The 15,906-nt window shown below is 44.9% G+C and overlaps 1 protein-coding gene across 3 annotated transcripts in view; it reads right to left on the bottom strand.

The window, feature by feature from the left end:
• The window catches only part of LOC309350090 (putative E3 ubiquitin-protein ligase HERC3), a 52,173-nt gene that overhangs the window by 20,053 nt on the left and 16,214 nt on the right, over nucleotides 1–15,906 (bottom strand). For 2 of the 3 annotated variants that reach the window (XM_081876700.1, XM_081876701.1), the window contains exons 3-11: nucleotides 12,208–12,367; nucleotides 11,124–11,200; nucleotides 9,475–9,696; nucleotides 7,761–7,852; nucleotides 5,726–5,856; nucleotides 4,508–4,668; nucleotides 2,371–2,447; nucleotides 1,750–1,874; nucleotides 197–259 (exon numbers count right to left, since the gene is read on the bottom strand). In XM_081876700.1, coding sequence (XP_081732826.1) covers nucleotides 197–259; nucleotides 1,750–1,874; nucleotides 2,371–2,447; nucleotides 4,508–4,668; nucleotides 5,726–5,856; nucleotides 7,761–7,852; nucleotides 9,475–9,696; nucleotides 11,124–11,200; nucleotides 12,208–12,367 — 1,108 coding nt within the window. The remainder of the gene's footprint in view (nucleotides 1–196; nucleotides 260–1,749; nucleotides 1,875–2,370; nucleotides 2,448–4,507; nucleotides 4,669–5,725; nucleotides 5,857–7,760; nucleotides 7,853–9,474; nucleotides 9,697–11,123; nucleotides 11,201–12,207; nucleotides 12,368–15,906) is intronic. The other variant, XM_081876702.1, reaches the window with a different exon arrangement.

Here is a 15,906-nt window from a genome sequence, read left to right on the forward strand (position 1 = left end):
TCCCTGGATTTGAACCCGGGTCTCCAAGGTCCTAGTCCAACACCCTGACCACTAGACCACACTGGCCCTCACAGACTGAAACCTCATTGGCCACCCACTTTACATCTGCTTGATCAAGAGTCACCACTGCAGGAGCTAGGCCTGGAAGATATTGGAGGGCGTTTCCTCCTGCCCTACGTAAGTTTAAGGGACTTACTTCTTTTCTAAGAAGCTCCCATTCCAGCAGGCAGCCGAGGACAGGATCTGCACAACCTCACTGCTTAGAGTGGAGGAACAAGAAGAGAGAGAGAGAGAGATGGGTTATATGACCTCGCTGTTGTTTTTCACACAGTATATTTACTTTTTGAGTTTTGTTGCCCTTGCTCCGAGGTGAAATCATCATGGAACCAGCCAGGGTAGCCTAAGTGACATCTGTGGAGGTTGGCTGCCCAGCTGTCAGTCTCGTGATGTCACTATGACATCAGGTGGCCCGTTCTCCCTTTGGAGTTGCGCGAGAAAGGGAATTCCAAACCTACCCTCAATACTTTCAACCTTGTGGAGGCTGACTGAGGCAGCTTCAGCATGGGACAATTGTGTCGTGCCTCAGGAGTACTGAATCGAACAACTCAAAGCATGGATTCCACCTGCCCAACCCTGGAAGGGTATCTTCAGGGTCACTGACAAATGTTGCTGGAGACCTCTGAAGACAGGGTGAAAATTATCCGTGTGGTGCAGAGGAGTCCATAACATAAATCCAGACAGCAGCAGCATCTCCCCTACCCACTGAACTTTCTTCACCAGGTTTGGGGAACTAGTTAACTAGCCCTCACTTGAAGATCGTGAAGTATTTCTAAAAGTTAAGTCGCTTCCTCTGGCACCCCAAAAAACAACAGTGCCTAGAATTTCCTTGCTTTCAGAAACCCATCAGCAAATTATTTGATTCCATTTATGAATCACTTCCCATAAAAGGGATTTCAGAGTAGGAAAAAAACACCCGGCAATAAAAAAAAGAAAAACAATGGCAAGGGTTACCTAGACGACTGTCTACATCTCCTTAGATAGCCTCTGGCTACCACCCACATCTATTTTAGAAATGCCAAAAGGTACTGTAGCCTGGCAGAAGACGACTTAACAAGTAGCTGGGAAATTTGGAAAGTGATACTTGGAAACAAACTCTGACTCAACACTAGAACGCACCTACAGCAGAGAGCTGCAGAGTCTCCATCGACAGACTGCTGTAAGCCAAGGATGTTGGCCAGGCAGATGTTGCTGAACTACAATACCCATCATCCCTGGCCATTGGCCGTGCTTGCTGGGGCTGATGGGAGTTGCAGTTCTGCAGCATCTGATGTAAGCCATCACACCACTCAGTGGAAGCAACAATCTGAGCAGGCCCCCTGTCTACCCTGAGCTGCAAGGCCGCTGCTCCAGCAGCTAACAGAGAACAGCACATTCACTGGTGCATGATGCAAGAAAAGGATTCTGATTTTCAGTTCCACTCTGGAAGGCAGACGTTATGGCACACACATCTCAGGGATGGAGACGACAAAAGAATGAGGTCTACAGGAGTCTATAGGCCACGGATGAGCTTATAGGGTCATTTCAGAGCAGGAGCAGCAGCTCAAACACATCCCATGACAACCCATCCAAGGGCAACCATATTGTTTCCAGAGATTACGTCCCAACCCTTGAACACCTATGAAGATTTCACACGAAGCCACAAGGAAGAAATACTGAACAGTGCGTCAGAAAAGCAAAAAAGGAACATACTTCACTGAATTAGGATTGTTCTTTTCCGAAAGCTTTTGTCTCCACATGTCTATTGTATCGTCATTAATCAAACAGGTGTAGTCACTTTGATTTATGGCCCGGAAATCATCCGCTGGCTGAGAATTCTGGAAAAGGAGGTAGGTCTCAACGCGGATTTCGCCAAGTGGGATTGGAGGGGCTTCACTGCAGCTTTTGTTAACATGCGAGGGGAGCTTCCCTCTAGGGAGGCCCTTTTGGCTGGGGTTTCCTACTATGCGCCACCCCCACCCCAGAATAGGCCACGCCTACCACTAGATAACTTACACAAAGATGATATGTATCAGTTCCAAGAACCATCCTCCCCAGGGACTGTTTGGATGTCCTCCCCAACCTCATTATGGACAGCATCTCATTTCTCCTGCCCTGCCCATTCCTGGTCCTGTCACTGAATGCTGGAGTGTTCGTCCAAGCCAAGTGATGTTACAGTTGTGTCGTATATGGGACCTGCCTTTACTTCGCATATAAAGTTTGCCCTCTTATCAGAAGTGCATGAGTTTGAGGCCCAATCGGGGGAGAAAGGAGAAGCAGCCAAATAACATCCCTACCAGCCATGGGTAGGAACCCATGCCTGCCCCTATTTACCTCTGTTTCAGAGCAAAGCACGAACGTTTGGTCTCCTCCAGAGAAGATATGTTTAACAATGTAATATTTACACGCATCTGTTGGGAGAAGAACGAAGCAAATTAGTTACGGCTCAATGCTCACAAACACCCTACGTACTTCTTTCCCTTGCAAACCAGGATTACAAAAGCTATTCAGGAGCCAGTAAACATTTTCAGCAGGGGGCCGGTCCACTGTCCCTCAGACCTTGTGGGGGGCCAGACTATATTTTGAAAAAATATATGAACGAATGCCTATGCCCCACAAATAACCCAGAGATGCATTTTAAATAAAAGCACACATTCCACTCATATAAAAACACACTGATTCCCAGACCGTCCACGGGCCGGATTTAGAAGGCAATTGGGCCGCACCCAGCCCCTGGGCCTTAGTTTGCCTACCCATGCTATAGATCATAATGCCTCTTTGGGGTGGCTGTCTGCCTGGTACAACTCAGAAGACAAGAGTCCAAAGGCATTCGCTATTTTTTAAGACCATGTTCTTAATCTGCATTATTTAGAACTTATGCCACTGCTTTCTCTTTGCTGCATTAACTGTTGTCTCAGAAACTGTGAAATGGTGGACTGTCTCCTCTAAGCAGCATGCTCTTCTGAAGCTTAGCTGAAGACTCAATTTTATTTGGCATATTGTGACACAGTGTAGCAAGGAGCACAGGAACCTGGCTTACACCAAAGGAGGCCCGTGATCTGTCTGGTTCAGTACAGTGGTGCCTCGCAAGACGAAATTAATCCGTTCCGTGAGGCTCTTCGTATAGCGGTTTTTTCGTCTTGCGAAGCAAGCCCATTGACGCTTAGTGGATTAGCGCTATTAGCGGTTTAGCGGCTTTTAGCGGATCAGCTGATAAGCGGTTTTGCGGCTTAGGAAAAGGGGGGGAAAGGGGGGGAACCCCGCAGGAACTCGCAAGACATTTCGTCTTGTGAAGCAAGCCCATAGGGAAATTCGTTTTGCGAAGCGCCTCCAAAACGGAAAACCCTTTCGTCTAGTGGGTTTTCCGTCTTGCGAGGCGTTCGTCTTGCGGGGCACCACTGTACTGTCTATATTGCTCACCAGCAGCTCTCTAGGGTTTCAGGCCAGATTCGTTCCCAGTCCTAACTATAGACACGGGGTATCAAACTTGGGCTTTTCTGCATGTGAAGAGTCTCCTAACAACTCTCAGGACCCTTAACAAACTACAGTTCCCAGGATTCCATGGGGGAAGTAAGTGGTGTAACACTATGGCAGATCAAGTTGATGAACTATGCCAAAATGGCAAAATTAACTGGGAAGCTCAGGGACCAAGAAGACAAGATATTTTTTTTTAAAAAAAAGGGAAATGTTTATAACGTATATACAAAATCATCAAAACATTAGCAGGATTTTAAATACACTTGTAATGTAATAGAAACTACAGATAATTTAGGAAGACGAAAAATTTAGAGAAGTATTGATATGCATATGAAAACAGAATTAAGAGGCTCCGCGGATTGGGGGGGGGGGAGAGAAGGAGTCAGGAGATTCAGAGTAATCTCGATACATGAATGTGTATGACATTTTGATGTAACTTTATTCTTTTTCTTTCTTTTCTTCGAAAATCAAATTTAAAAAAATATTTTTAAAAGTGGTGTAACACTTCTTTAAATGCATAGTGCAGATGGGGGCCTTAAGTTCTTATCCATAATGGACTCTTTTTTGTCAGCACAGAGAGAGAAAAAAGTGACAGCACAGTAGCTGTCACTCTTAAACATTCCCAACAGATGGTAAAGCTGGGGCATTATGAATTTGCTGCTTCAGAAACAAATGTGTGATTTATTTATTTATTTATGGCAGCTATAACCCACCCTTTAGCAAAAAACGAAACAAAAAACCCTTTCCGTAGCAGCTTACAAAAATCAGCACTAAGACAGCCCCTGCTCTCAGGCTCACAATCTAGAAGGACATGACACACGTCAGTATTAAGCAATGTGATGGCTTGATCGATATCTAAGGTAGAGCAGCATATTCAGGCTTACTTGCACTCTGACTGGTCTCAACTGGTCTCACCTACACCCACTGGTTTTGCCTACACACACTGAGCACGTGTCAGAATCTCAGCTTTGCTTCCGTTCGAGTCACAACCTACCTGATCTACCAGAGATTTGTTCATTGTGAGCTGCCCAGGGGCCTTTGACTGGGGAAGGACATTTAAGACTGCAGGTGTGCCCAGTTCCCAGCTGGCCTCTGGTTCCGCAGCCGAATGCATAGATAATTCCTGAAGAAGGCACAAAGGCGAGAGTGTGCTGCCTGCAAACAACAACAGAACAAAAATATTGCAAAGTTCATAAGAGTCTGCACAGATATATATTTCTGCTTACAGTTGCCTTTTTAAAAGCAGGAATAAAATCAGTAAAAAAAAAAATGGAGTAGAGAAAGTGTTTTGTTCTTGCATTATTAACTGTCAAGAGGAATTGGAAAACATTCATCTTTATGCATACATTCGGTGGCTGGAAAATACGGTTCCTGCCAGCCCCGGGATCAAAGGGTGGAAAGCTTTTAACTCTTGTTTTTGGATTGTTTTAAATCATAGAACTATTGGAAGGGACCCAAGGGTCATCTAGTCCAACCCCCTGCAATGCAGGAATAAAACAAACGTTTTGGAATAAACAAAATGCTTTGCTTAAAGCTGTGGATCAGTTTGCCACCCTGGTTTCCTCCGGGAGGAAGGGTGGGATATAAACTGAATAAACAATAAATAAATACTATCTTCCCCCAACCATATTACAATTTAAACATTTATTCAGTATACTATTTTTCCCACCCTTCACCCCCATATATATCTGGCTGTAATGGATGTAAAGAAATGCACTGAGGTGTCTTCAAAATTCCGGATACGAACCTGCAGCTTTCAGGGATGCCATTGCGCATCCTAACCTCTCGCTGCAACAGCTCTTAAGAATAAAACAGCAATGGCCATGCAGTTTAAGAACGGATTTATATACAGTGGTACCTCTGGTTACGAACTTAATTCATTCCGGAGGTCCGTTCTTAACCTGAGGTACCACTTTAGCTAATGGGGCCTCCCACTGCACAATTTCTGTTCTCATCCTGGGGCAAAGTTCTTAACCCGAGGTACTACTTCCGGGTTTGCAGAGTCTGTAAACCTGAGGTGTTTGTAACCCGAGGTACCACTGTACAGAAAACATGTAAGATATATGAAAGAATGTGCAGCGCCATTATCTACTCTGAGCCCAGCAGATTCCAACTGCCGCGGCTTCTACTGTGCTAGGGGGCAAGCAAGGCTGACCATTCCCCTGTCCCTGCGCCACACACTTGCGAAGGAAGAACCAAAGCGCTCACTCACCTACCACAAGCGATTTGGGACACCTCACTGCCCATCAGCTCCAGGACCCTTCTGGGGTTGACTTCATCGTTCAAGGAATCGTGGCCAAGCTGCCCACAGGAGCCCGAGCCGAAAGTAAACACCCCTCCACTCTGGCAAAGAAAGGGCAGATAACAATAGTTCCACTTAGAGCACTCTCACAACAGCACCGGCCATTTGCCCGACTGAACAGGAAAGCTGCTTTAGCGGTGTTCAAACCACAGGCGGCCATAGGAATTTCAAAGATCATCTCCAGTAGCAAATGACATTATTTGCCAGCACCCAAAGACGTTTCCGAGCACAATTCAAAGTGTTGGTGCTGACCTTCAAAGCCCTAAAGGGCCTTGACCCTGTATACCCAAAGGAGCATCTCCACCCCCATGGTTCAGCCCAGACACTGAGGTCTAGCCAGGGGCGTTCCGAGGGGGTGCCATTCCAAAGGGGGGGGGGGAGAGACAAAATACAGTCAGACCTCTTGTTACGTTTGTTTCAGGTTAAATTTTTTAAGGTTGCGTCCCGTGGCGACCCAGAAGTACAGGAAAGGGTTACATCCTGGTTTTGCCGCTCACGCATTCGCAGATGCTCAAAATGACATCACACGCATGCGCCGAAGCAGAAAATCGTGACCCGTGCACACGCAGACGCAGGTTGCGTTCTGCTCATGTTGCGAACGAGGCTCCAGAACAGATCCTGTTCACAACCAGAGGTACCGCTGTACCGACTGCCAATCAGCGGCAGCCCCCAGCGGCGCACCACACCCCGCAAGCGACGCGCCACACCCCCAGAAGACACGCCACGCCCTCTGGCATGAGCGCCGCTCCGGGTACCAGAGCAGGTTGCTTTGACTCTGGGTCCAGCTCCAAGGGTCTTCTCGTGGTTTCCTCATGTGAAGCTACAAGGAACCAGGGAAAGGGCCTTCTCGGTAGTTGTGCCCATCCTGTGGAATGCCCTCCCATCAGATGTCAAGGAAATATACAACTGTGTGGGAAAGTTTTTAATGTTTTATTATGCTTTTATATTTTTTGGAAGCGGCCCAGAGTGGCTGGGGCAACCAGTCAAATGGGTGAGGTACTAATAATATTACAGTGCTACCTTGGTTCTCAAACTTAATCCATTCCGGAAGTCCATTCCAAAACCAAAGTGTTCCAAAACTAAGGCACGCTTTCCCACAGAAAGTAATGCAAAATTGCTTAATCCGTTCCAGACTTCTAAAAACAACCCCTAAAACATCAATTTATTATCTAATGAGACCACTGTTGCATAAAATGAAAGCAATAAACAACGTACTGCTGTCACACAATCAACCAATTAGTAGCTGAACTGGATTCCACACGGTCACAAAAATGAAACAAAAAAGCCGCAAAAACAAAAACACAAAATAAATAGCAAAAGCTTAACACTTAAAACAGAAGTGTGGCACTCAAAACAGAGCATGTTTGGCTTCCAAAAATAGTTCACAAACCGGAACACTTACTTCCAGGTTTGTGGTATTTGGGTTCCTAGTTGTTTGAGTACCAAGGCGTTTGAGAACCAAGGTACCACGGTAATAAGAATGAATAGTAGTAGTAGTAGTAGTAGAAAAAGAAGTATTATTAAGTAATATACATAAATCTGTGTTTGTTTTGTCTTTATCCTCAGGCAGCTGTTGATTTAGTTTTGGTTTTTTTTAATGGACAGAAGCGTTACAGTAAGATGCCCACACCCAAACCAATGTCTCTGTGGAGGTCATAAAAACTAAGTCAGACAGAAGTGACAAAGGAGGACATTTTAGATCTAGCAGACAAATTAAAAGCAAGTCAAAGCAGACAGATGGTGTACACCCAAGGGACAGTACATACAGTTTCTCAGTGGTGAGGGAGAAGCATTCCGGAATATTTCTCTTCATTATAGAAGAATACTGCTTTCATTAAAGAAGCCTAGTCACAGATGGAAGTGTGGAAACTCAAAACCTGCAAGTAATCCTCCTGTCTCCTCCACCTGTACCCCTGATGATGCTTAATAAGGATTTTCCCTTTACCTTTGTCAGGACTGCTGTGTGGTCATTCCCACAGCTGATATAGACAACCTTTTGAGTCCTCAAGAGCTTCACGTGGCAGGGAGACTCCCGGTCTGCAGTTGGAGAAAACAAAGAACGAGGTTGTGAAATATTGCAATACTCACAGGGCAGCTCCGGGCAAGTCTTTGTCTCTTAAACTCAGTGTCTCAGCCTTTGAGATTATTATATAGATGACATATATAATAATAATAATAATAATTAAAGTAAGCTGCTACAGAAGTGGACTAACAAAACAACCTGTTACCATCAACTCAGTCACGTACAGTGGTGCCCTGCAAGAGGACGAAAAACTCGCTAGACGAAGGAGTTTTTCGTTTTCTTAGCCGCTTCGCAAGACGCATCTCCCTATGGGCTTGCTTCGCAAAACGAAGCTTGCCCCGCAAGCTCCGGGGATAGCGGGGAAGCGCAGCGCGTCTTCCCCGCTGTCCCCGGACCTCTTTTGAAGCAAGGGGCGACGGGGAGAAGATCGCTCCTCCCCGTTGCCAGCCCCGCAATCTCCCCGGACCCCTTTTGAACCAAGGGGCGGCAACGGGGAGAAGCGATTCTCCCCGCTGCCCCTTCCCTTGCTTTAAAACAGGTCCGGGGACAGAGGGGAAGGCGCGCGCGCTTCCCCTCTGTCCCCGGAGATTGCGGGGCAGGCAACGGGGAGAAGCAATCTTCTCCCCGCCACCCCTTGCTTTAAACAGGTCCAGGGACACAGGGGAAGGCGCGCGGCGCTTCCCCTCTGTCCCCGGAGATTGCGGGGCAGGCAATGGGGAGAAGCAATCTTCTCCCCGCCGCCTCTTGCTTTAAACAGGTCCGGGGACACAGGGGAAGGCGTGCGGCGCTTCCCCTCTGTCCCCAGACGGTCTCCATAGGAACGCATTGATTGATTTTCAATGCATTCCTATGGAAAACCGTGCTTCGCAAGACGAAAAACTCGCAAGAAGAAAAAACTTGCGGAACGAATTAATTTTGTCTTGCGAGGCACCACTGTATACTATTCCCAAAGCCAAGCAGTGAGGTCACACAAGATACAGCCAAGCTCTGTTCACATTTTAGAAGACATCTGAAGGCAGCCCTGTATAGGAATTTCTTTTTTAATGTTTGATGTTTTACTGTGCTTAATATGTTTCATTTGTTGGAGGCCACACAAATGGGCAGCATATTAACTAACTAACTGACTGACTGACTGTTGTTTTTGCTGCTGCTGCTGCTGCTGCTGTTGTTGTTGTTGTTGTTGTTGTTGTAGTAGTAGTAGTAGTAGTAGTACAGTGCTACCTCGGGTTAAGTACTTAATTCGTTCTGGAGGTCTGTACTTAACCTGAAACTGTTCTTAACCTGAAGCACCACTTTAGCTAATGGGGCCTCCTGCTGCTGCCGCGCCGCCGGAGCATGATTTCTGTTCCCATCCTGAAGCAAAGTTCTTAACCTGACGCACTATTTCTAGGTTAGCAGAGTCTGTAACCTGAAGCGTATGTAACCCGAGGTACCACTGTAGTATGTATCACAGCTTGATTTAATTCTGCAACCAAGCTGGGCTAGAATCAAATTAGCTGCCCTGTGGGACCAAAGGAACGAAAAGTAGTCTAGATGTCTTAAAACTAATAAGCACAGATCTCCTTTCATGTTGGGTGAGCAGCACAAGAAAATAATTCCAAAAACAAAAATTGTCATCGTCTACTGCTTGAATTACCTCTCTCGTCACTCAGCCCCAGCTGTCCTGAAGCGTTCTTCCCCCAACCAAACACAGCTCCAGAGAGAGACAAGGCAAAGCTATGCGCCCCTCCTGCATCCACCTGGGCCAAGGGGATCCCTTCAAGCGATCTGACGCGCTGAGGACTGGTTTGGGAGGGGAACTCTTTGCCCAGCCCAAGTTGCCCGTGGTTGTTCTGTCCCCAGGAGAAGAACTGTCCATCTGGGGGGGGAAAGAAACCAAGACACAGGCGACAGCGGTCAGAAAAATAAACCCCCTGTTATATTACAGCAGCGTATTGACAGAATGAGTGTATGATGTGTTAAGGGAGGGGTAGTACCTCTGGTGAGGGACACGTAGTGCTCCATCCACCTTTGGTCCCCACCCTGCACTCAGAGCTCCCCTGTAGCTCCTAGCAGCTGTCAGCATGCCACACCCCGGGAACGGCTTCAACTGGCCAGCTAAACCAGGTGAGGCTAACCAATGGGTCTCAAACCCTCAGTGAGTGAGGGACTTTCCTTGCGTGCAAAGACAGGATCCGGTAGACTGAACAGATGAGACCAATAGTGGGTCCAATGGTCAAGAAGGTGGTTTCTGCCCATGTTGTAGAGGGAGGTGAGGAGCAGATGGCGCTCGTCACCCTGGGAAGGGAGCCCATTTAGGAGAAGGGAAACTCTGATTCTAAGCCTTCACTGCCTTGCCTTCTTTGGGAGAAGAAACGGCTAAGGAGTAAACCCAGCTCTTGTTGGACTACAACTCCCATCATCCCTAGCTAGCAGGACTAGCGGTCAGGGATGATGGGAATTGTAGTCCAAAAAAACCAGCTGGAGACCCAAGTTTGGAAGCTCCTGCAGCCAATCGGAAGCCGCAGAAGCCCCATCAGACGTTTGGGTTCCAAAGAATGTTCACAAACTGGAACGCTCACTTCTGAGTTTCAATCGTTTAGGAGCCAAAATGTCCAAGTACCAAAATGTTCGGAATCCAAGGTACAACTGTACTTCATTTGGGAGGAAAGGCAGAATCTAAAACGTAATAGTTACTACTAATACTACTAATAGTAATGTTGCAGAACTAGTAAGAAAGCTTAGCTATTAGAGGTGACAAAAGGGTGGAAGGAAGAAGCAGCCCCGACAATAATGGACTGGAATAATAAACTACAAGAATTTGCTGAAATGGTGCAGTTGACAAATTATGGAAAAATGGGATAGATATAAGATATATGTTCAAAAATATAGTAAAGGTTCACTATCTATGCTAGCATTCGATTGACATTGGAGAGAAATTGAGTTGAGAAACAAGATTAAGGGTACATATTGATATAGGAATGTACTAGATAAAATGTAAAGAAATATACAATAATAAGAGTACATTCATTTGTAAAAAAGAATATACAACGAGACTGACAGGAAGTCTGTAGTGTTGGTACAAATATTATTTTGAAATGGCTTTTTGTCTTTGTTTTTTTTTTCTTTTTTTCTTTCTTTAGGTACATAAATTTGGTATATAAACTTTATATACATGTTGGAAATTATATTATAATATGCCCTGTAATGTAATATGATAATGTATACATATGTGACTTAAGAACGTTCATAAAATAAAAATTAAAAAAGAGAAAGCTTAGCTATTAGAAGTTAATATTACCATACCAGCTGCAAGAGCAAGACAATGCCAATTGCCACAGGAGACCTGAAGTATCATCTCTTGGTTCAGTTTTTTTATCAACCTAAAACAGCAAAACAATTCATTTATTTTTTAAAACAACAACAACACAACAGCAGAAGCACACACTAAAATAATACCTCTAGTTTTAACAACTGTGTTGTTATGAAGGAAACTTATGTTAAATAGTTTAGAACGCATCATCTGGAAGCTTAAGCAAAAATGGCTTTGCTTTTTAAAACGCTGCAGTTCAGTGCAGACAACAAGAGGAGCTTTAGATAAAAATAGCCTTTTTATAGTATCCTCTCATTTGGTGTTCTAACTATGCCTGGCTCTTGCATCACCTTAGGGATGAGATTCTTAAATTAAGGTCTCTGGTGCACTTTTAGATTGTACCAGAGCACAGTGCAAATTAACACATAAAACTACTGGAGAGTGAAGAAGATTTCTACTGCAGGCTGAACAGCAGCTTGAAGAAATTCAACAGGTGAAGCCTCTTCAAGTACAAAAAGAAAATTCTGGGAAAAGCTGCACCCTGCATGTGCTGTCTAATTCGCTGCGTAATGTCACACCTCCATGGGAGCCATTTTGTGTCCAATGCCCACAACGTTGCCCCTTGGTCCAAAATGTTGGTCCAAGGTCTGGGCAACAGTAGAGAAGGCAAATACGAGAGACTCAGAGGGGAGGTGCATCCACAAACCCAAGCACACATTAAAATAAAGTGAGAAGGGGTTGCAGGATTGCACAGCTACCCTCCCACCACTCGCATGTCCAGCATGCGCAAGAAAGCTCCACACATGCGCCAATGTACAGGCACACAGTTCTTCCACATGACGGGAGGTGAAATGTGCCATTCCCTCCACCTCAAATGTGCACTGGTGTGCTAATATGCACATATAGGGTCCCTTGTAGTACTATAAAGTTCAGCAGGGTGTGGGTACGTGCCCAGCCAGTGAATAGAAGTCCATTCCACACACACACCCTAAAAAGTAACAAGGGATTATTTAGTCTGAACACCGCTGATATCAAGCTACATAGCAAAGCACGGCGTTTGGTAACCGCTCCAATTACCTTGGTACAGCCACCGAGTCTTCTGCCGTTGTGAGGCCCAGCTGTCCATCGCTACCTGCCCCCCAGGAAAAGAGTTGGCCTTGGTCACTGAGGGCCACGCTGTGAGATTCCCCACAGGCAACGTGGACTATGCGCTGATCAGCTAAAGCGTCAATTTGCTCTGAGGGGAAAAGAGAAGAATAATGCTGGTGGAACATGCTAAGCGACAAAACACATGTGATTATCGTTCAAAGCAAAGTTTGGGTGTATGTGTGCAGAAAGAGATATACACACCTTAAAAAAAACTCATCTAATATAAATTTTGGAAAGTTGTTCATTTGCCAGCTACGCATTTGGACAGGGTCTTAATATATCACAACCAAATTCTGTGTGATGGTTCAGGATCAGATTTTCTGTATGGATTTGGACGCCATTTTGAATCAAGATGGCAGACTGAGCCTTTTCACAAAGGCACAAACTTTAGTCGTTGAACTCAAAACAGCACTGATTTTTGGTTTTTAAGACTTCACAAGGAATGCTAGGTACGAGGTATATGAAAATAAAGTCATTTCGCTTTCACCCATTTTGAAATGATACAGAGGCTGATGAGAAACATAGATGCAGCAGACATGTGCGGTGTTTATGTGTGCGCACTGTAACTCTGTACAGCCACACAGCCAGGATCCAGAGAGCTACTTCACAGCCCGTCAACATAAGAGCAATAATTTTTCCTCAGGAGTCCCATCCCTCGCCACAAACTGCTTGGGTTTCAGGAAGAAGACTCTCCCATCTCTACCGGGAGATGCCAAGGATTAAACCTGCGACCTTCTACATGCAAGACAGGTGCTCTTCAACTAAGCTATGGCCCTTTCTGTCAAGCTGACTGTCAAGAAGCTTCTCTTAACTACCGTTAAGAAATAGTCACCCATAACTTAAGTCCAGTAGATGTAGACCTGCCTCCTGGGACAACAGAACAAAACAACCCTCTGACCACTTTCATCTGCAAAGTAACTCCAATCTAACGTGGGCAGTGATTGTTTAACCAATGCCGTCTATAATGGGGGGTGAAGTCCCCAAAAAGGATGTTACTTTTTTTCTATATGCCACAACAGCTGCGAGAATATTATTAGCGAAGAATTGGAAGAAACAAGATTTACCAACTATCGAAGAATGGCAGATGAAGATGATGGATTATATGGAGCTTGCCGAACTGACTGGGAGACTCCGAGACCAGAGAGAAGAGATGATGGAAGAAGATAGGAAGAAGTTTAAAGAATACTTGAAAAAATATGTTAATATTTAAATCTTAGAATAGCTCTGGAAGTGGATATAGGCTGTAGGGTTAGAAGTAGAATATAGTGTATTTTAAAACAGTTTTATTTGTAAGTGATAAATTGTGAAGATTTTTATGGTAAAAGCAAGCATGATAAAAAAAAATGGCTAGAAATTATGATATATGTAAACTGCTAAAGATGAGGTATAATGAAAATGAGATTGGGGGACTTGGGGAAGCTCACCTAACAATGTTTAGGGGGGAAAAGGATAAGACAAGAATTTATTTGTATTGGTTGTTTTTCTGTTTGTGTTGTTTAGTTGTGCTATAAAATGAATAAAAAAATAAGGGGGGATGCAGTCTATAATGACTGGTGGACGCTAAGGTCTCGGGGCTAAAGGATTTCCCCGTCTCTTGCTTGTAAAGATGTTTTAAATGGAGAGAAGTGTATTCTGCATGAAAGGGACACGTACTACTATTTAGCTATCCTGAGCAGCAGAGGAGGTGCTCAGTTTGCTGGAGCACACCAGGCAGAACAGAAAGGCTTTTGTACAGATGGTGCCCCGCTAAGAGGCTGGCAGTGCTGTTAAGAGCTTGCTAAAACTGAAAATAGCTGTCCAGGAGAACAGTCTCCCTTCCCCACTTTCAGCTGCTATGCGCATCGCAGTGATTCACAAGCAGATGGAACAGTTCCTTCCCAGATGGAATGTGCTTTTTGGTCTATCAACTTGTCCCTTTAATGCCATTTGGGATCTGGAGAAAAGGAGGCACAATTAATCGCCGCAGGGTCCCTGAAACCAACAAGCGAAAATCCCAGGGCGGAAAAGATTTCAGTCCTGCAAGAAGAGCAGAGGGGTGCAAAACGAGGACATGTCTCCGATTCATAAATCATTTACTTTATTTTCTTCCTAGCTGCTGCACTACAACACCCGTTAGTTAACCTTAATTGCAGCTGCTAGGATAAATCTTTGGATGGGGACATTTCAATGGGGAGGAATATCTACAGCAGCATTCACAGACCCTCCAAACTTCCATCTTGCAGCCCGCCAAGATACACGAGGGCATAGAAACCTGAGGCATCCTCAGCCATGAGCTTCTTCTTGCTGACAAATGACTGGCATCAGTTAGCCTATTACAGTTGGGGGGGTTTTTTGATGGTCAGATCCTATCACATAAGAAGAGTCCCGCTGCATCAGACCAAGGGACTGTCTAGCCCAACATTCTGTTCCCTCAGTGACCAACCAGACAGTGTTAGTAATTCCCCAGGGACTTTTTGCAAATGGCGCAGGTCCACCTGCGACCACGCAGAGATGTCTGGATGACAGGTTGGCAACTGGCAACTCCATCTGGCTGGCCCCTCCAGCTTTCTTAAGCAGCTAAGCAGAAGAGCTTAATTACTGCCTTTATATCCCACCAAAGAGTATATGGTTCACACCTTCCTCAATTAATCCCTACAGTGACCCTGTGAGGTAGATTAAGAGGCTGTGACTGGCCCAAGGTCATATCTGAGTGGGGATTTGAACCCTGGTCTCCCAGGTCCTAGTCCTACACTCTAACCACTACACCACACTGCCTTCCTAGAAAGTACTTCTGCTACAGGACAGCTATATGAAGTCGGTAAATAAATATGGAGAAAGCAAAATGTCACTTAGAGAAGAATCTGAAATGTTTTCCTTGAAGCTTGAATGTGTTTTATTCTGGATTGTTTTGTTTGACGTTTTCATGTTTTGTAAACCACTCTCAATGTATTTTCTTTAAAATAAAAAGCAGCATAGAAACAGGGAGGAAATGGCGCCTAAATATTCGGTTGTGGTGACCGTAACCTGGGTTTAAGGGGCCATTCAGCAATTAGCTCATATATCTGAGTTTCTAACACTGTGACCAGATGATTACAGGAAACTCACAAGCAGGATCTGAGTGCTATTGTGCTCTCCTGCTCATGATCCCCAGCTCAATTCAAGGTGCTGGCTTTGGCCTATAAAGCCTTATGCAGCTCAGGACTTCAGTGCCTCAGGCAGCACAAACCTGGATCCTGCGTTCCTCATCTGAGGCCCGTGCATTTTCTGAGGGAGGTGTGGGTCTTTTCAGTCGTGTCTCCCTGCTTGTGGTACACTCTTCCCCAACGAAGTATGGGGAATATCATTCTCTTTTTCTTCTTCTATGTGCCAGGCAAAAACATTTTTATTTACCTGGGCTTTGTTCCTTAATTGGGAGAATAACTAGCAATGTCTGTGACCTCTTTTTGTATTCATCCCTGTAACTGGGGTGCTCCTTTGATGTATATATATTTATGGATAAGTGTTTTAAGTCTTATGTGTTTTTGTACCCGATTTTAAAGTTTCCTGCTATTTTTTTAAAATACTTTTTATTGTCATTTTCCAAAAAACAAAATAAAACAATCTTTACATTCATTCTTAATGTCATCTTATTTACATTGCGCTAAATCG

This window comes from Podarcis erhardii (genome assembly GCF_964252035.2).
Source record: "Podarcis erhardii genome assembly, chromosome: 9".
In the NCBI taxonomy this organism is placed as follows: Eukaryota; Metazoa; Chordata; class Lepidosauria; order Squamata; family Lacertidae; genus Podarcis; species Podarcis erhardii.